Source organism: Salmo trutta, chromosome 12, assembly GCF_901001165.1.
Source record: "Salmo trutta chromosome 12, fSalTru1.1, whole genome shotgun sequence".
In the NCBI taxonomy this organism is placed as follows: Eukaryota; Metazoa; Chordata; class Actinopteri; order Salmoniformes; family Salmonidae; genus Salmo; species Salmo trutta.
Genome location: NC_042968.1, coordinates 67,276,666 through 67,297,027, shown reverse-complemented (window position 1 = coordinate 67,297,027; position 20,362 = coordinate 67,276,666). Strand labels below are relative to the sequence as shown.

The following is a 20,362-nucleotide window of genomic DNA, read 5'->3' as shown; positions in this document are numbered from 1 at the left end:
TAAAATGTTTTAGATTGGTAAATGAGTCTAGCCAGGTATCTATACTTGTAGTTATCATGGTCAAATTACCCTGACCTCCAGGGGGCCCCCATTGATTTTGTTAGTCACTCTCACTCAGAAGTCATATTAACATGGCAAATGTGTAAAATTTCAGCAAACTTGCTTTGAAACGGCAACATTTTCTTTACACCCCATGTTGTAAAAATAAATTAGCTTAGGGCCCCAAAAAGTGAAAGCCAGCCCTGAATACAGTAGTGTTTTCACCCATCCCCTCCACACCCAACCCCGCAGTATCCTCTCCACTTCTCTCTCATACTCCCTTCTCTTTCAGCTTTACCTGCTTTCTCTCTCTCGCTTTTCTCTCTATCTCTCGCTCTCTCTCACAGCAGCATCCTCAGTCTTTCTCTCGCTTTGTGATTCCTCTATCTCTGTCCTTTTTTTGTGATATAAGATATGCAGATTGGCTACATGCCCAGAGTTCCATTACTATTGTATTTGCTGATATTGTATTTCTCTCTTTTTTCAATGTGGCTCATACTTTGATTGGTAGAAGGGGACATTGATTGACTTGGCCCTATAGTTTGGGCTCCGCCCTGACTGTCGGTCAGTTTAATGCCGAATCAGTATTTTCACCTGTAATGGCCCCAGAGTTTAAGTGGGTGGTAGGATCGGTTTGAAACCTTGGTGCATTTCAACATAGAATTTCAAACATCACAAATAAATATTTGCTGACTGTATTTATTTGCTGACTGTTGTCCTGTGGAGACCCAATAGTGGTTGTACTGGGAATAAGTACAGTTTCCATTGTGTGTTCTTTGGAGTATGTGTGAAATTTACAGTAGGACTACTAGAGTATGTGTGTTATTATACAGTAGGACTACTGGAGTATGTGTGTTATTATACAGTAGGACTACTGGAGTATGTGTGTTATTATACAGTAGGACTACTGGAGTATGTGTGTTATTATACAGTAGGACTACTGGAGTATGTGTGTTATTATACAGTAGGACTACTGGAGTATGTGTGTTATTATACAGTAGGACTACTGGAGTATGTGTGTTATTATACAGTAGGACTACTAGAGTATGTGTGTTATTATACAGTAGGACTACTGGAGTATGTGTGTTATTATACAGTAGGACTACTGGAGTATGTGTGTTATTATACAGTAGGACTACTAGAGTATGTGTGTTATTATACAGTAGGACTACTGGAGTATGTGTGTTATGTTACAAGTTCCCCTAACGTAACCTCATGTTGAGGCAGAATGTTTTAGTCTGTTTTTCCCTAGTCACTACTACCTCATTGCATGGTATAGTTGCCTGTGTCAGTTCTAGTTTTGGAGTTAGATTACTAATTCCATTGCCTTTTATGGATGTCAGAAACTCGCAGAAACTCTACTACAGTAGGTTATTGGCACCCTAATTGGGGAGGACGTGCTCGTGGTAATGGCTGGAGCGGAATAAGTGGAATGGTATCAAATGCATCAAACATATGGTTTTCATGTGTTTGATGCCATTCCATTTGCTCCGTTTCGGCCATTATTATGAGCCGTCCTCCCCTCAGCAGCCTCCTGTGCACTCTACAGCGCCCCAGCAGCAGCAGCTTACTCTGATCTTTACACTTTTATTTCACAGCCCTCGGTTTAAAAGTCATGTTGCTATTTTAGCTCAATCCCTGACCTCTGGCCTTCCCAGCTGGGACATGTCCCTCCAGTCCATGGGAGGCCCTGCCCTATTGGCTGAGCCTAGCTGTCCATCAGGGGGTGAAGTGCCCTCATTGGTGGAGAGCAGTTTACGCCCGGCTGCTACGCAGGGCCTCATTCCAGAATGCTATAAAAAGAGTGTGTGGGGAGTCGCCCGGGGCTGTTGGTCTCAGAGTGTGTGTGTACCATAAGGGAGGGCCGTGTCTCGTGTGTTTGGTAAAGGAATTTAAAGCAACACTGCAAGCATGACTACTGCCCATAAATTGGTGATCGTCCGTCATGGCGAGAGTGAGTGGAACCAGTACAACAAATTCTGTGGCTGGTTTGATGCCGACCTCAGCGAGAAGGGCCTGGAAGAGGCCAAACGTGGTGCCAAGGCCATCAAGGACGCCGGAATGAAGTTTGACATCTGCCACACCTCCGTGTTGAAGCGAGCAGTCAAGACCCTGTGGACCATCATGGAAGGCACAGACCAGATGTGGCTGCCCGTGTACCGCACATGGCGTCTGAACGAGCGCCACTACGGCGGCCTGACAGGTCTCAACAAGGCCGAGACAGCCGAGAAGCACGGAGAGGAGCAGGTCAAGATCTGGCGTCGTTCCTTCGACACCCCCCCTCCCCCCATGGAACACGACCACGCCTTCCACAAGATCATCAGTGAAGTAAGAGGCCGGTGACGGTGGTGGTGAATAATAGTACTACCCAAAACAGACATTTTTGCTAACATAGAATAATAACACCTGGCACATTATTTTAAAATGTTGCGTGCAACTACCCCTGGAATATGTTCCCATTTTACAAGGAAACCAGTCAATTTCAGGAGATGTATGACTTGCTTAGGAGATCCTGCAAGACTAAGACTTGCAGGTGTTAGTCGAAGTAAAACAGCATTGGATGGATGGAACAGTGTTGGATGAAATTCTAGAACTTCTCATGTAAGACTTGTTACTTGTATGAGCCAAAACATGCACTGTAGAAATCAAATCAAATCAAATGTTATTTGTCACATGCGCCGAATGGAACAGGTGTAGTAGACCTTACCATGAAATGGTTACTTACAAGCCCTTAACCAACAATGCAGTTTTAAGTTAAGTTAAGAAAATATTTACTAAATAAACTAAAAGAAAAAAAAAAAGAAAAGTAACACAATAAAATAACAATAACGAGGCTATATACAGGGGGTACCTGTACCGAGTCAATGTGCGGGGGTACAGGTTAGTCGAAGTAATTTGTACATGTAGGTAGGGGTAAAGTGAGTATGTATAGATAATAAACAGCGAGTAGCAGCAGTGTAAAAACAGGGGGGGGGGGGCAGTCTTATTGTTCACCAGTCTTATTGCTTGGGGGTAGAAGCTAAGGAGCATTTTGGACCTAGACTTGGCGCTCCGGTACTGCTTGCCATGAGGTAGCAGAGACAACAGTCTATGACTTGGATAACTTCCTCTGACATGTACTGCTTGAGGTACTACGTAGGCTTTGCCAGGTTTCATTTGCAACCCTCTAGGATGTTACATCACACCTGCTTTTGTGATGATACATTTGAGCAGTGTAACCCAACATGCTGTTCTGTCCTCTCACCAGTCAAGGCGCTACAAGGGCCTGAAGCCCGGGGAGCTGCCCACATGTGAGTCCCTGAAGGACACTATTGCCCGTGCCCTGCCCTACTGGAACGATGTCATCGCACCTGAGATCAAGGCTGGCAAGAACGTCATCATCGCTGCCCACGGCAACAGCCTCCGCGGAATTGTCAAACACTTAGAGGGTTGGTATTATGGGCTGCTGCAGTGGCTGGGGTGGGGTGGGGGTGGGGGGGGGGGGGGGGGGTACAGGAAGTGGCAGAGGGTGTACAGGGAAAAGGTTAGAGTTCATGTTTCACAAGGAATGTCCAGTGTGGCATGTTGTCAAACATCACATGACTCACAGATCTAACAGATGCATAGCCACTGCACTAACTGAAAGGTCTGCAGCCTGCAACGAGTAAGGATGATGCACAGTAGTAATGTTGATACACAGTAGTAATGATGATACACAGTAGTAATGACAGTACAGTGATAATACTAAAGTAATGATACACTCATGACATTACAGTTACTCACCTAACTGTTTGCTGACTGTGGCTCAGTGAGAATACAGCTGCTGGGCCTGTAGGCATAGTATGGTACACCACATGCACCCAGTCACATAAATATATATATATATATATATATTACATTTTTTGCCCATTAAAATAACATCTGGTCGATCAGAAATACAGGGTAGACATTGTTAATGATGTAAATTACTATTGTAGCTGGAAATGGCTGATTTATTATGGAATATCTACATAGGCGTACAGAGGCTCATTACCGTATCAGCAACCATCACTCCTGTGTTCCAATGGCACGTTGTGTTAGCTAATCCAAGTTTATCATTTTAAAAGGCTAATTGATCATTAGAAAACCATTTTGCCATTATGTTAGCACAGCTGAAAACTGTTGTGCTGATTAAGGAAGCAATAAAACTGGCCTTCTTTAGACTAGTTGAGTATCTGGAGCCTCAGCATTTGTGTGTTCAATTACAGGCTCAAAATGGCTAGAAACAAATAACTTTTTTCTGAAACTCGTCAGTCTATTCTTGTTCTGAGAAATGAAGGCTATTCCATGTGAGAAATTGCCAAGAAACTGAAGATCTCGTACAACGCTGTGTACTACTCCCTTCATAGAACAGCGCAAACTGGCTCTAACCAGAATATAAAGAGGAGTGGGAGCCTCCGATGCACAACTGAGCAAGAGGACAAGTACATTAGAGTGTTTGGTTTGAGAAACAGATGACTCACAAGTCCTCAATTGGCAGCTTCATTAAATAGTACCTGCAAAACACCAGTCTCAACGTCAACAGTGAAGTGGCGACTCCGGGATGCTGGCCTTCTAGGCATAGTTCCTTTGTCCAGTGTCTGTGTTCTTTTGCCCATCTTAATATTTTATTTTTATTGGCCAGTCTGAGATATGGCTTTTTCTTTGCAACTCTGCCTAGATGGCCGGCATCCCGGAGTCGCCTTTTAAAATGATAAACTTGGATTAGCGAACACAACGTGCCATTGGATCACAGGAGTGATGGTTGCTGATAATGGGCCTCTGTACGCCTATGTAGATATTCCACTAAAAATCTGCCGTTTCCAGCTACAATAGTCATTTACAACATTAACAATGTCTACACTGTATTTCTGATCAACTAGATGTTATTTCAATGGACAAAAAATGTGCTTTTCTTTCAAAAACGAGAACATTTCTAAGTGACCCCAAACCTTTGAACTGTATATATATATATATATATATATATATACACACAGTATATATATATATACACAGTACCAGTCAAAAGTTTGGACACACGTACTCATTGAAGGGTTTTTCTTTATTTTTACTATTTTATACATTGTAGAATAAAAGTGAAGACATCAAAACTATGAAATAACACATATGGAATCATGTAGTAGCCAAACTGACTATTCTAAAATGGATTAAATAAAACATTTGTTCAGCAATCTACACACAATACCCCATAATGACAAAGCAAAAGCAGGTTATTTGAATTTGTTTCAAATTTTTACTTTTTTTAAACCGAAATACCTTATTTACATAAGTAAACAGTCCCTTTGCTATGAGACTCAAAATTGAGCTCAGGTGCATTCTGTTTCCACTGATGATCTTTGACATGTTTCTACAACTTGATTGGAGTCCACCTGTGGTAAATTCAATTGACTGGACATGATTTGGAAAGGCACACACCTGTCTATATAAGGTCACACAGTTGGCAGTGCATGTCAGAGCAAAAACCAAGCCATGAGGTCGAAGGAATTGTCCGTAGAGCTCCAAGACAGGATTGTGTCAAGGCACAGATCTGGGGAAGTGTACCAAAAAATGTCTGCAGCATTGAAGGTCCCCAAGACCACAGTGGCCTCCATCATTATTAAATGGAAGAAGTTTGGAACCACCAAGACTCTTCCTAGAGCTGGCCGCCCGGCCAAACTGAGCAATCGGGGGAGAAGGGCCTTGGTCAGGGAGGTGATCACTCTGACAGAGCTCTAGAGTTCCTCTGTGGAGATGGGAGAACCTTCCAGAAGAACAACTATCTTTGCAGCCTTCCACCAATCAGGCCTTTATGGTAGAGTGGCCAGATGGAAGACACTCCTCAGTAAAAGACACATGACAGCCCGCATGGAGTTTGCCAAAAGGCACCTAAAGACTCTCAGACCATGATAAACAAGATTCTCTGGTTTGATTGAACTCTTTGGCCTGAATGCCAAGCGTCACGTCTGGAGGAAACCTGGCACCATCCCTACAGTGAAGCATGGTGGTGGCAGCATCATGCTGTGGGGATGAGGCAAAGATGAACGGATCATAGTACAGAGAGATCAGGACCTCAGACTGGGGCGAAGGTTCACCTTCCACCAGGACAACGACCCTAAGCACACAGCCAAGACAATGCAGGAGTGGCTTCAGGACAAGTCTATGAATGTGGGAGGCATTGGAAAACCTCCCTGGTCTTTGTGGTTGAATATGTGTTTGAAATTCACTGATCGACTGAGGGACAATACAGATAATTGTTTGTGTGGGGTACAGAGATGAGGTTGTCATTCAAAAATCATGTTAAAATCTATTATTGCACACAGAGTCCATACAACTTATTATGTGACTTGTTAAACACATTTTTACTCCTGAACTTATTTATGCTTTCCATAACAAAGGGGTTGAATGCTTATTGACTCAATACATTTTTTTTATTTTTTTTTATGAACATATATATTTTTCTCAAAACATAATTCCACTGACATTATGGGGTACTGTGTAAAAACATTCAGGCTGTAACACAACCAAATGTGGAAAAACGTTAGGTGTGTGAATATTTTCTGAAGGCACATTTCCAGATAACCAGGAGTCTATAAATAGCATGGGCTCTCTCCCTGGAGCTCAGACAGACACAGTGGAAAGGCCATGGGCGCGGTTCCCGTTACTGACACGACCTTTCTGCAGAAAGGTTCTGCATTCTCCAGGAGTGGTGGGACCGGGGTGATGCAGACAGGGTTGCTGGGTGGCAGGGTTGCAGAGGGAGAGGGGGTGACAAGAGGGCAGAGGGAAAGGGCAGAGAAAGGTAAGGTCTGCTGAAACAAGCTACTTAGTGGCCCCCCTAGCGCTCCCCTGAAAGAGGAGTATGGACGACCTCCCCTGTCAAAGGTGGTAGTAGTTAAGAAATATACCAGCCTTTGAGGATCTGTACTTCCCCTCCACTGGGAATACACATGTCAAATACATTGCCTCGTGAATTTGGTCATGTGAATGACCAGTCTTGATTTCCCACACTATCCTCTGTTCACTCCTAACACGTCTTTCTGTCTGTCTCGTCAGGCATGTCAGACGCTGCCATCATGGAGCTGAACCTGCCAACAGGTATCCCCATTGTGTACGAGCTGGACGCAAACCTGAAGCCCGTCAAGCCCATGGCTTTCCTGGGAGACGCTGAGACTGTGAAGAAGGCCATGGAGGCCGTGGCTGCCCAGGGCAAAGCTAAGAAGTAAGCCAGCCTGGAGACATCAAGAGGAGAAAGAAAAAAAGTGACTGTCCCTCAACCCCGCACAAGCCTTGTCCACTCACCCAAACACACAAACACACACACACTATTGTGGAGTGTCGCAGTCCCACTGTAGGTGTTGGTGAAGCCCTGTGTTAAGGTCACAACAGTCTGACACAACAAATAAAGAAAACACCTTTTTGTGTATTTGCCTGTTTCTGCTTTTATCTCTTTCCTCTTCACCTCTTCCTCCACCTCTGTTTTGATGTTTTTCCTCCTTTCTAATCTTTTTCATCATTTTCCTCTCTTGCTCCACCTTTTCCATTTTCTCCTCCATGACCTGATCTTCCTTCTGTCCCTGATGGGTAATTCAGTGGTATCAGCATGGCGATGGTGGTGCTGTGTAATCTTATCCAGATAGCAGAGCAGAGCGGGGAGGAGAGAGAAGAGGAGGGTCACTGAGTTCCTTTTGGCAGCGTTCCTGTGGTGCAGCAGCACCTTGTCTGACTCCGTCCCTCCCCATCCCTCTCATCTCCTCAGTACAGACACAATACACTGGCTTGGGCTGGCTCAGGGCCAGGGACACGTTTAACACTGGACTAGTAGCTCTCTCCGGTGACAAAAGGACAGGTGCAGGGGATAGTGTGTGTGTGTGTGTGTATGTATGTGTGTGTGTGTGTGTGTGTGTGTGTGTGTGTGTGTGTGTGTGTGTGTGCGTGCGTGCGTGCGTGCGTGCGTGCGTGCGTGCGTGCGTGCGTGTGTGTGTTTAGGGGGTGAGGTACCAGGGCAAAGTCAGTGTGTGTGGCAATATAGCTCAGTATTTGTATGATTTATTTGAGTGTTTTATTTTGCTCAACTTCATCAAGGGTGCCAATCATTTTGGTCATGACTGTATATCAGATGACTGGGTCAGAGAAGGGGGCACTAAAATAAATTGCCTTCACATTAGATTGAACGCAAATGACATCAAACCTAGAGCTGAGACAGCAGTAAAATGACATTTTACACTAACTAGTCTGGATCCTAAACACAGCGCTGTTCTAAAGTGGATAAATAAAATCTTACTTCCATCACTTAAGTTAGAAAATCTTTAATTAAATTCTCGACTACAGCCAACCTTATAAAGCAGTGTGTTGTAAGACATTCAGATGTTCTTATTTAAGTTTTATACTGTAAGGTATCTATGTCTTCACTGACACAAACAATTTAGCTTTTCCAATCAATCTTGCTTCAAAAATAGGTTTTCTCTCTACTTGCATTGAATAAAATCCTTAATTTAAAGTGAAAAGTATTCATCCACATAATAAATGATCAAGCCCCAGAACTGACTTCTCTCAACTTTTGAAATATAAAACACAATTATAATGTTGAATGTGCTATTGAGCAGTCAAAGGCTAAATGCTACCTACTAACAGAGGTGTTGATATGGAAGTAAATACCAGAGTTGTTCAATGTATAATCTATAGGAGAAATTAGAGTACCAATGTATAATCTATGGGAGAAATTAGAGTACCAATGTATAATCTATAGGAGAAATTAGAGTACCAATGTATAATCTATAGGAGAAATTAGAGTACCAATGTATAATCTATAGGAGAAATTAGAGTACCAATGTATAATCTATAGGAGAAATTAGAGTACCAATGTATAATCTATAGGAGAAATTAGAGTACCCTCTAGTGGTTCAACGTGTTCTTATCTGTTGAGTGATTATTTTCCACATTATTAGAATTGCATGTGTGGGGAGCCAGAAGCAGCTGAGCCCAATAGGTTGCCATGCAACCAGAATCCACCAGGGTGAGCTAGTCCCACAGAGATGCTCACTGCGGCAGAGAAACTTCATCTGAAGAGACCAGAGAATGCCAGAGAAGCCGGTGTTTGAAGGATGTATTGGCACAGGTGTTGTTAGGCCTGAGATGAAGTCGAGCGTTGCGTTATGCCTAACAGCCCTTAGCCGTGGTATATTGGCCTATTGCTTTATTAAGCCAATGTTTAACTTCTTTGACATTAAACGGTCCCAACACAAAAGATATGTAAGTGTAACCATTTTTGCCATGCATACTGTATCATAGTTGAGAAGGTCATGGGGAAAACCTACACTTCAGGTACATAGGCCTACAGAATTCCACCTTCCAGGCTGAGGTTAATCTAGGCGGTAGGGATGTGTCTCTGCATGTCAGTCTGGAAGGTAGATGGGCCTAATTGAACACTCCGATGTGCTTCAACTTCTCAGAGGCTATTGTACAACAGATATGCATGCATGCGCACGCACACAAACACACCTTGATTTTACCTGAGTATTTAGGCCTGCCTGAGTCATCCTGGTTTTCCCATCTGGAACATTCTTAAAGCTGAAGGTGCAAAATGAAACAGAGATACTAAGCCTTCTGCAACAATGAGTTTCACACTGACATACAAAGTTTGAGTCATGCATTTGTTATACGTCCTCTGTTGTATCCCTATGAGAGATTCCATTTAGCACTGTGTGAATTTAATTATATCCCTATACTAACTCTTGAGACAATAGCCACTAAAGCTACCACATACAAAGGCCTCACCCTCTACCCTTGTGCTATGAAAAGTGTTGCATACAATGTCCACACAAAGACACAGTAACCTATTCAGAATTGAAACAATGTTTATTCAAAGCACTTTTTCACCAATCTGGGCCATGTGCTCCAAAACAGTGCAGTAATAGTTTACCACAGAGTAATTAACACAAATACAGTATGCACAACATAGACTCAAACCCAACTTCTGGAGTCCTCTCAAACCTCAATGATGATTGCGTCTGAAATTCAGATAGGATGTGCCTGGGCTGTGTGACCGTCACTCCTTCACTGCTCTCTGGGTGTGTTTAGCATGTGTGTGGATCTCAGCCGGGGATCAGGAGGGTGCTCCAGACCCAGACAGGGGCCGCACGGGATCAGAGCAGCCAGAATGGAGGGCCCTGCGGTGGGGTTATCACACATCAGAAACCCTGGAGCCTCCATCCATCCCCCCATCCCCTCCCTCTGTCCTTTCAGGCTAACAGGCCACTTGTGCCAGCCCCATTAGGCCCCATACGGCACCTCTCCAGGCCTGGGGGGCCATCGGCCATGATTAGCCAGAACTGCCTCCCATTGTCAAGGACTGAGATAACTCAACCCCCCCCGCTCCCCCATTTAAAACCCTTAACCAACAGTGCAGTTCAAGAAATAGTTAAGTCAAATATTTACCAAATAAACGAAGTAAAAAATTATAATAAAAAGTAACACAATAAAAAAACTATAACTTGGCTATATACAGGGGGACCGGTATCGAGTCAATGTGTGGGGGGTACAGGTACAGGTAATTTGTACATGTAGGTAGAGGTGAAGTGACTATGTATTGATAATAAACAGCGAGTAGCAGCAGTGTAAAAAAACTAATGTGGGGGTCAATGTAAATGAGGCTCCCAGATGGCGCAGCGGTCTAAGGCACCACATCTCAGTGCTTGAGGCATCACTACAGACACCCTGGTTTGATTCCAGGCTGTATCACAACCGGCCGTGATTGGGAGTCCCATAGGGCGGCTCACAATTGGCCCAGTGTCGTTCGGGTTTGGCCGGTGTAGGCCGTCATTGTAAATAACTGACTTGCCTAGCTAAATAAAGGTACATTAGTTTATTTGGAAAATATACATACTTTATTTAAACAGTGATTTCTAGAAACAAAAGGTCACGTTCAGGCAGCTAATTCTTCACAGCACCACAGTATGCCCACCCCCACCATTTCCCACCCCCTTGTCTGACACTTCAAAGGTTCGAAACCAGGCACACCACTCTGTTGTAACCACACCCACTTTGTCCTCACGGCCATTCCCCTTCTGGGCTGACCAATGAACTCCAGAGGTCAGCCCCTCTAACTCCACAAGTTAAGGATATGGAAAGGAAAGTTTTGAGATTGATACAAAACTTTTCATGATCCAAGGACCACCACTAAGTCCACGGCTCCTCTCACAGTATTCTCACAGGGATGTGGGTCTGACAGCAGCGATATCAGCACACACATTTGGATAAGGAATTTGATCTTGATATTCTCTTTGACCATTGTGGTGAACCGTGCAGGCAATGCAGCATATCTCTGGTAAGTATCACTTTTTCAACCTTTGCTACGTCAGTCAGGGGTCTAGCAAGAGAGTAAAAAAAAAAAAAAATGTATGAAATGTATGCATTCACTACTGTAAGTCGCTCTGGATAAGAGCGTCTGCTAAATGACTAAAATGTAAAATGTAAATGTAACAGCAAGTCTATTGCATAGTTGAAATGTTGCATTGTCTGTGGAAATCTCTGTGTACAAAGGGTTTCTCCAGCACTGGTCCACTCTGTAAGGCTCCATGTCCCCCTCTCTCTCTCCAGAGCCGAGGCCCAACATGATGACCCCGTCCCCCCCTACAGCTGACCCCTACCACCAAGGCAACGTCAGGATGACCCTGGAGAAGGCTGACCTCTGGAAGTCCTTCCACAACCTGGGGACTGAGATGATCATCACCAAACATGGCCGGTACAATTGTTGTTATATCCTTCACCATCATTTTTGATCTGTGTAAATCTACTAAACACATTCTATGCTATGGTGTGTTCACTGCAAAGTACCTTTCACCCGCGTTTCATGCCATATTGTAGCTTTACCAACGTTGTGAAAGTGTATCTGTTGCTAGTATGCTTTTTTTGAGAGAGCGCATAGAGTTGTGATCAGGAATTGAGAGGATAATACAATTAGTGTGCATTTGTATGTATCAGGAGGATGTTTCCCCACTGCAACGTCAGTATATCTGGACTCCAACCCTATACCAACTATGTCCTCATGGTGGAAATGGTTCCGGTGGACAACTCCAGATACAGGGTAAAAGCAACATGTCCACCATCTTTAAATAATGCCTCAGTTGCAGGGAGTTTTTCCTAGCCACCGTGCCTCTACATCTGCATTGCTTGCTGTTTGTGGTTTTAGGCTGGGTCTCTGTATAGCACTTTGTGACATATGCAGATGTAAAAAGGGCTTTATAAATACATTTGATTGATAATACATTTAATTGATAATACATTTAATTGATAATACATTTCATTGATATATCACGTCTTATACACACATTACAATACATTTCTACTGGGAAAATTCCAATTAGATAAGCACAATGTGTCACAGTTTGGAATATAGTCAGGCATTGTTTTAAAAGGAAACATAAGGAGATTAAGTAGAAGACAAGCTTGCAGTCAGTCTGCATCCAGCATACAGTCCAGACGGTGCTCCGCCCACACCCAGCCAATCACCACACACACTGCATATCAAAGACCATTACTACGTCCTGTTTTTCTACCCCCGGCTGGAGGTTCAGCCTCGGCCATTTAGCAAACCCCCCCACTCCAATCAAAGTGAATGGGGAGCAATACCCCCTCCATGCATCCACTGGCCCTCCCCTCAGTACACATTGCTTTTGACCATATGCTCCAGAGAGAGGAGCGTTTTTCTTTTGCTATAGCAGTTCATATATATATGTTGGTAGATTATATGCAATTATATACATACCTACAGGATACTGTTCAAGCTTGCAATAATATGCACCACAGATTCCTTATATATATCAGTGTAAAGACTGGGGGTATGTGAGTTTTTGTGGAGTGTACGTGTTGAGGCTTGTCTTGTGGTACGTTTCACACCTGAGTAATGCCTGTCCCCTCCCCCCTTCTCTCTGTCTTTGTAGTGGAATAAAGGCCAGTGGGACATGGCTGGGAAAGCCGAGCCCCAGCTCCCCTGTCGGACATACGTGCATCCAGACTCCCCCACCCCGGGCTCCTACTGGATGAAACAATCGGTGTCCTTCCTCAAGCTCAAACTCACCAACCACACACTGGACCAGCACGGCCATGTAAGAACACGTATCTCCTTCTCTACTGAATCCCCAGCCCCCAACCTCTCACAGTCTGAGAGTAGACAGCTGTCATTTCTGTAAACAACATTATTAGCTGACTCATTAGTGGTGTCTGTTCTCTCCTCAGATCATCCTGCACTCTATGCATCGCTACATCCCACGCTTCTCTGTGGTCCAGGCTGACAGTCTGCACAGTGTGCGCTGGGGACACTTCCATTACTTCTCCTTCCCTGAGACCTCCTTCACTGCAGTCACGGCCTACCAGAACACTAAGGTCCATCTATCAACTCACGTATTAAGAACATACAAACGGCGCACCCACATAATTAACTTGCCCTTTGGGAATGGGTGTAACCCCATCTGATGTCTTCATCTCCACTCCTGCTTTCAGATCGCTAAACTCAAGATTGACCACAACCCCTTTGCTAAAGGATTCAAAGGGGAGAACACCCGTACTCATAGCAAGAGGTAGGGATCAATAGAACTATAACACTACGTGCGTGTGAGTTGGGGAGACATGCTTTACAAGTTTTTATTGTCTTTTTTTTTATTTTATAGGTGTCGATCCAACAAGAGTCCTGGAAATGCTTCGAAGAAAGCCAAACAAGACAGAGAAACAGAATTCAAAAGTCCTTCAGGTATGAATCTTAACTCTATACAGTAAGATTAGATTGGTCAGATCTGTATAATCTCAAAGGTTGTCCAGCCCATAGGCCTATAGGCAGTCTCATAGATCCACAATCTTTTCCCATGTAGACCTCCAAAGGGCAACATTAGACTGTGAGCCAGCAGAACGGGGGATAACCTTGGGAACAACAGAGAACATGGTGTCGGCTAAGGAGGAGCTCCTTTCCCCCTGGGCCATGGAACAGGACCCGTCACAGAGCCACAGCCTGCACACTGAAATACTGGAGCTCCACGACCACAGACAGGACTACAGTACTGAGGAGCAGATGGTGCCTGGCCCTGCATCTATGTCCTACCAACCATGCAGGTACTGTACAACCACCAGGCACACACGCATGCATGTAGAAGCGCAACATTGTAGCATTATAAACTAGATTGTAAAGCATACCTTGACTTACATTTTTTGGAGGTGAAACCCAACATACAGGCGAATCCCCACTCTAACAGCCTGCACACCCACACAGGTTCATATGCAGAATCATGACCCATTATGCCAAAAGAAAACTCAGTGACTCTGTGCTATACTTAACAGGCACTCTATGGTGCAGAATACACCTCCATACTGTGCAATTAAAAGTGACACTTTGAGTCAGCGAGTGTTTGAGTTCACATACTGTATGTGGGTTGATGACAATAACAACTAAGAAGTCCTATAAGTAACCCGCTCCATATTTATTTTTCTCTACAGATCTGTTGAGCATGGCAGACTACCCTCTCCATCTTCTGCAATGGAGGATTGCAAAGGCAGGCGCAGCTATGATTCTCACCTCCGTGATGTAGCCACTGTCCCTGGGCACAAGACTAACAGTCCTGGCCATGTCAGGGACATGGGACACACCCCCTTGGCTCCAGCCATGCCCCAGGACTATAGAATGTCCCCTGTCCATCTGCCCACGTCCTCCAAAACCTACCCTGGATACCTGGGTTACAGTTACCCCCTTTATGGCCACTACACTACTAACCAGGGTATGGGTCAGTGGAGTGAGGGGGGTACAGGGCAGTACCCTGGACAGTCCTTGACTCACCATTTGCCCTTCTTCACCAGTCAAACACTGACTGCAGACCACGGCACCCACCAACGCAGCGTCCATCACCATGGCAACACAGAGGCAGAGTGGAGCTGGAGCCAGTACTTGAGTTTGGATAATGATCAGAATAGCTGACTCTGACTCACAAAGTGAAGGAGCTGAGTTTCATTCTGTGAACAAAGCTACTTGTGACATTTCAGAAAAGTGAGAGCCTATGGTCTTTGTGCACGAGGTCCAAACCAAGATATCGTCAAGTGTGTTTTTTAACTTGTTCTCTGCTATGGACATGTGTGTCAAGAGGAGTGTGTGCAATTTTCTGTTACAAGTCTTTGCAGAGCTGTAGTCCTATTTAGCGGAAATAGCAGAAGGCTATTTGAGCTATATACTGGACTTAATGGACTGAGCCTCCACATACTGTGCCTGGTGCTCCATATGAACTGCATTCAAATGTTTGTGGGCATTCATGCTTGTATTACGTATGTGATATGTGTATGCTTGTTTGTTTACTTATCAAAGTGATGATAATTGAGATCAGATTATGACCAAAAGGATATCATGGTATCAAAAAATAAATAATAATAAGATTCCCATATCTGTATGGTTCTCTACATCATAACTGTTGTAAATATGACAACTCTTAAGAGGTTTCACACAAGCCATAAGTTATTCCAGCATGAAGGGTCATCAATGTTACCCAGCAGAAACTGCATGACAGAGAGCTACAAAGGGACACAGAGGTGAGTCCTTCACCCCCACAGGAGGACAGACAGGCCAGGAACACATGTAAATAAGTCAATCAATCAAATGTATTTATAAAGCCCTTTTTACATCAGCCGATGTCACAAAGTGCTATACAGAAACCCAGCCTAAAACCCCAAACAGCAAGCAATGCAGATGTAGAAGCAAGGTGGCTAGGAAAAACTCCCTAGAAAGACAGGAACCTAAGAAGAAACTTAGAGAGGAAACAGGCTCTGAGGCGTGGCCAGTCCTCTTCTGGCTGTGCCAGGTAGAGATTATAACAGTACATGGCCAAGATGTTCAAACGTTCATAGATGACCAGCAGGGTCAAATAATAATAATCACAGTGGTTGTAGAGGGTGCAACAGGTCAGCACCTAAGGAGTAAATACCAGTTGGCTTTTCATAGCCGATCATTCAGAGTTAGAGACAGCAGGTGCGATTGAGAGAGAGAGTTGAAAACAGCAGGTCCGGGACAAGGTAGCACGTCCGGTGAACAGGTCACGGTTCCAAAGCCGCAGGCAGAACAGTTGAAACTGGAACAGCAGTACGACCAGGTGGACTGGGGACAGCAAGGACTCATCTGGCCAGGTAGTCCTGAGGCATGGTCCAAGGGCTCAGGTCCTCTGAGAGAAGAGAGAATTAGAGGGAGCATAGTTAAATTCACACAGGACACCGGATAAGACAGGAGAAATACTCCAGATATAACAGACTGACCCTAGCCACCCGACACATAAACAATTGCAGCATAAATACTGGAGGCTGAGACAGGAGGGGTCGGGAGACACTGGCCCCATCCGACGATACGCCCAGACAGGGCCAACCAGGGATACCTTCAACCACCACCTTACCATCCTGAGACAAGGCCCAGTACAGCCCACAAAGATCTCCCCATGGCACAACCCAAGGGGGGCGCCAACCCGGAGAGGAAGATCCCGTCAGTGACTCAACCCACTCAAGTGACGCACCACTCATAGGGACGGCATGGAAGAGCACCAGTAAGCCAGTGACTCAGGCCCCGTAATAGGGTTACAGCAGAGAATCCCAGTGGAGAGAGGGGAACTGGCCAGGCAGAGACAGCAAGGGCGGTTCGTCACTCCAGTGCCTTTCCGTTCACCTTCACACTCCTGGGCCAGACTACACTCAATCATAGGACCTACTGAAGAGATGAGTCTTCAATAAAGACTTAAAGGTTGAGACCGAGTCTGCGTCTCACTCAATCATATGACCTACCGAAGAGATCAAATCATATTTTATTTGTCACATACACATGGTTAGCAGATGTTAATGCGAGTGTAGCGAAATGCTTGAGTCTTCAATAAAGACTTAAAGGTCGAGACCGAGTCTGCGTCTCTCACATGGATAGGCAGACCATTCCATAAAAATGGAGCTCCATAGGAGAAAGCTCTGCCTCCAGCTGTTTGCTTAGAAATTCTAGGGACAATAAGGAGGCCTCTGTCTTGTGATCATAGTGTACGTGTTGGTATGCACCGCAAGACCAAATTGGAAAGATAGGTAGGAGCAAGTCCATGTAATGCTTTATAGGTTAGCAGTAAAACCTTGAAATCAGCCCTGCCGTAACAGGAAGCAAGTGTAGGAAGGCTAGCACCTAAGTAATATATCACATTTTTTGGTTTTAGTCAAGATTCTAGCAGCCGTGTTTAGGACTAACTGAAGCTTATTTAGTGCTTTATCCGGGTAGCCGGAAAGTAGAGCATTGCAGTAGTCTAATCTAGAAGTGACAAAAACATGGATTAATTCTTCTGCATAATTTTTGGACAGAATGCTTCTGATTTTGTAATGTTACGTAGATGGAAAAACGCTGTCCTTGAAATAGTCTTCATAGTATGTTCGTCAAAAGAGAGATCTGGGTCCAGAGCAACACCGAGGTCCTTCACAGTTTTATTTGAGACGACTGTACAACCATCAAGATGAATTGTCAGATTCAACAGAAGATCTCTTTGTTTCTTGGGACCGAGAACAAGCTGTTTAGTCCGAGTTTAAAAGTAAAACAGTTGCAGCCATCCACTTCCTTATGTCTGAAACACAGGCTTCCAGGGAAGGCAATTTTGTGGCTTCACCATGTTTCATCAAAATGTACAGCTGTGTATCGTCCGCATAGCAGTGAAAGCTAACATTACGTTTCCGGGTGGCATCACCAAGAGGTAAAATATATAGTGAAAACAATAGTGGTCCTAAAACGGAATCTTGAGGAACACTGAAATGTACAGTTGATTTGTCAGAGGACAAACCATCCACAGAGACAAACTGATATCTTTCCGACAGATAATATCTAAACCAGGCCAGAACTTGACCATGTAGACGAATTTGGGTTTCCAATCTCTCCAAAAGAATGTGGTGATCGATGATATCAAAAGCAGCACTAAGGTCTAGGAGCACAAGGACAGATGCAGAGCCTTGGTCTTCAGGAAGGCAGTGAGTTGCTGCGCAACAGCTTTTTCTACAATTTTTGAGAGTAATGGGAGATTCAATATAGGCTGATAGTTTTTTATATTTTCTGGGTCAATGTTTAGCTTTTTCAAGAGAGGCTTTATTACTGTCACTTTTAGTGAGTTTGGTACACATCCGGTGGATTGGGAGCCGTTTATTATGTTCAACATAAGAGGGCCAAGCACAGGAATCAGCTCGTTCAGTAGTTTAGTTGAAATAGGGCTTGCAGTTTGAAGATTTAGAGGCCATGCCTATTTTCATCAATGTGTCAAGAGATATAGTATCAAGTGTCTCCCTTGATCCTAGGTCCTGGCAGTGTTCTACAGACTCAGGACAACTGAGCTCCAGAGAAATACACAGATTTATAGAGGACTCCGTAATTTGCTTTCTAATGATCATGATATTTTCGTCAAAAAAGGTCATGAATTTATCACTGCTGAAGTGAAAGCCATCCTCGCTTGGGGAATGCTTCTTTTTAGTTAGTTTTGCGATAGTATCAAAAATACATTTTGGATTGTTCTTATTCTCCTCAATTAAGTTGGAAAAATAGGATGATCGAGCAGCAGTGACGGCTCTTTGATACTGCATGGTACTGTCTTTCCAAGCTAGTTGGAAGACTTTCAGATTGGGGAAGCGCCATTTCCGTTCCAATTTTCTGGAAGCTTGCTTCAGGGCTCGTGTATTTTCTGTATACCAGGGAGCTAGTTTCTTATGACAAATGTTTTTTGTTTTTAGGGGTGCGACTGCATGTAGGATGGAGTCCGTTACTCCTCAACAAGCCAGGCTTGGTGCTGTTTGTGGGTGAATCCCAGAAAGAAGTCAATTATCTACAAATTCTATCTTTTGGGAGGGCAGAAAACAGTTTTCAACCAGCGATTGAGTTCCCTCCCCCTAACTGGGATGAGGCCACATACAATTACTCGATGCCAACATCTTTCTAGCTGATTTACACACTGAAGCTATGTTGCGCTTGGTGACATCTGACTGTTTCATCCTAACATCGTTGGTGCCTACGTGAATAACAATATCCCTATACTCTATACTCGCCTGTTTTAGCCTTAGCCAGCACCATCTTCAGATTAGCCTTAACGTCGGTAGCCCTGCCCCCTGGTAAACAGTGAATGATCGCTGGATGAGTCTAATACTGCGGGTAATGGAGTCGCCAATGACTAGGGATTTCAATTTGTCAGAGCTAATGGTGGGAGGCTTCGGCGTCTCAGACCCCATAACGGGAGGAGGAGAGACCAGAGAAGGCTTGGCCTCTGACTCCGACTCGTTGCTTAATGGGAGAACTGGTTGAACGTTTCTGTCGGCTGAATTAGCGACATCGGTTGAGCATTCCTACAGCATTTCCTTCCAGAAGCCATGAGAAAATTGGCCGTCTGCGGGGATTTTGCGAGGGGATTTATACTACTATCTGTACTTATTGGTGGCACAGACGCTGTTTCATCCTTTCCTACACTTAAATTACCCTTGCCTAATGATTGCGTCTGAAGCTGGGCTTGCAGCAGGGTTAACCTCACCATAATACCCTGACTACACCGCTCACGTCGCGTGCGCAAGCGTTGCAAAATAAATTTAGAAATCTATGTTATTCAATTATTGCACCCACACTGCTCGCGCGTGTCAACGAGCGTCTGCGTTGCCAAGGGCTAAAATAGAAGTCCTTTCTATTTCTGACGCAGATCGAGCTGCAAGTCCTGCCTCTCCCATCTCCTCATTGGTTTATAGAAGCAGGTACCCACGTGCCATCTCCTTATTGTGTCACGTCCTGACCAGTAAAGGGGTCATTTTGTTATTGTAGTTGGTCAGGACGTGGCAGGGGTGTGTTTGTTTTGTGTTGTTGGTTTTTTGGGTTAGTTCTATGTTATGTATTTCTATGTTTGATTTTCTAGTATTTCTATTTCTATGTGGTATTGTTTGGGATTGGTCTCTAATTGGAGGCAGCTGTATCTCGTTGCCTCTGATTAGAGGCCATATTTAAGTAGGGGTTTTTGTCTTGTGTTTTGTGGGTGGTTGTTCCATGTATAGTCATTGTACCTTACAGGACTGTTTTTTGTCATTCTTTTATTCAGTGTTCATTTCTTTAATAAATCAAGAAGATGATTCACATCCCCGCTGCAGTTTGGTCCGATCATTACGACGCTTATGACAGAACCACCCGCCATAAGAGGACCAAGCAGCGGAAGAAGGAGCAGCAGGAGGACTATAAAGAGTCATGGACCTAGGAGGAGATCCTGGATGGGGCAGGACCATGGCACCAGGCTGGGGAGTACCGGCGCCCTAAGGAGGAGCTGGAGGCAGCTAAGGCGGAGCG

The 20,362-nt window shown here is 44.4% G+C and overlaps 2 protein-coding genes across 2 annotated transcripts; both read left to right on the top strand.

Annotated features, from left to right (window-relative positions):
* Positions 1-1,847: 1,847 nt before the first annotated feature.
* On the top strand, positions 1,848-7,459 carry LOC115204026 (phosphoglycerate mutase 2). Its single transcript, XM_029769247.1, has 3 exons — positions 1,848-2,367; positions 3,287-3,467; positions 7,090-7,459. The coding sequence occupies exons 1-3, from the start codon at positions 1,951-1,953 to the stop codon at positions 7,257-7,259; spliced, it is 768 nt and encodes a 255-aa protein (XP_029625107.1). The 5' UTR covers positions 1,848-1,950; the 3' UTR covers positions 7,260-7,459.
* A 3,738-nt stretch (positions 7,460-11,197) lies between these two features.
* LOC115202596 (T-box-containing protein TBX6L-like) lies at positions 11,198-14,992 on the top strand. Its single transcript, XM_029766698.1, has 9 exons — positions 11,198-11,359; positions 11,632-11,776; positions 12,016-12,118; positions 12,975-13,139; positions 13,270-13,416; positions 13,534-13,610; positions 13,701-13,780; positions 13,899-14,136; positions 14,518-14,992. Exons 1-9 carry the CDS (start codon positions 11,344-11,346, stop codon positions 14,990-14,992), a joined length of 1,446 nt encoding a protein of 481 aa, XP_029622558.1. The 5' UTR covers positions 11,198-11,343.
* The last annotated feature ends 5,370 nt before the right edge of the window (positions 14,993-20,362 follow it).

Bases quoted from the DNA above. Each gene is read 5' to 3' on its own strand.
- LOC115204026 (XM_029769247.1), top strand. From the start codon at position 1,951: ATGACTACTGCCCATAAATTGGTGATCGTCCGTCATGGCGAGAGTGAG. The intron at 2,368-3,286 runs GTAAGAGGCCGG...TCCTCTCACCAG, and splicing joins TCCACAAGATCATCAGTGAA to TCAAGGCGCTACAAGGGCCT. The intron at 3,468-7,089 runs GTTGGTATTATG...CTGTCTCGTCAG, and splicing joins AATTGTCAAACACTTAGAGG to GCATGTCAGACGCTGCCATC.
- LOC115202596 (XM_029766698.1), top strand. The intron at 12,119-12,974 runs GTAAAAGCAACA...CTGTCTTTGTAG, and splicing joins TGGACAACTCCAGATACAGG to TGGAATAAAGGCCAGTGGGA. The intron at 13,611-13,700 runs GTAGGGATCAAT...TTTATTTTATAG, and splicing joins ACCCGTACTCATAGCAAGAG to GTGTCGATCCAACAAGAGTC.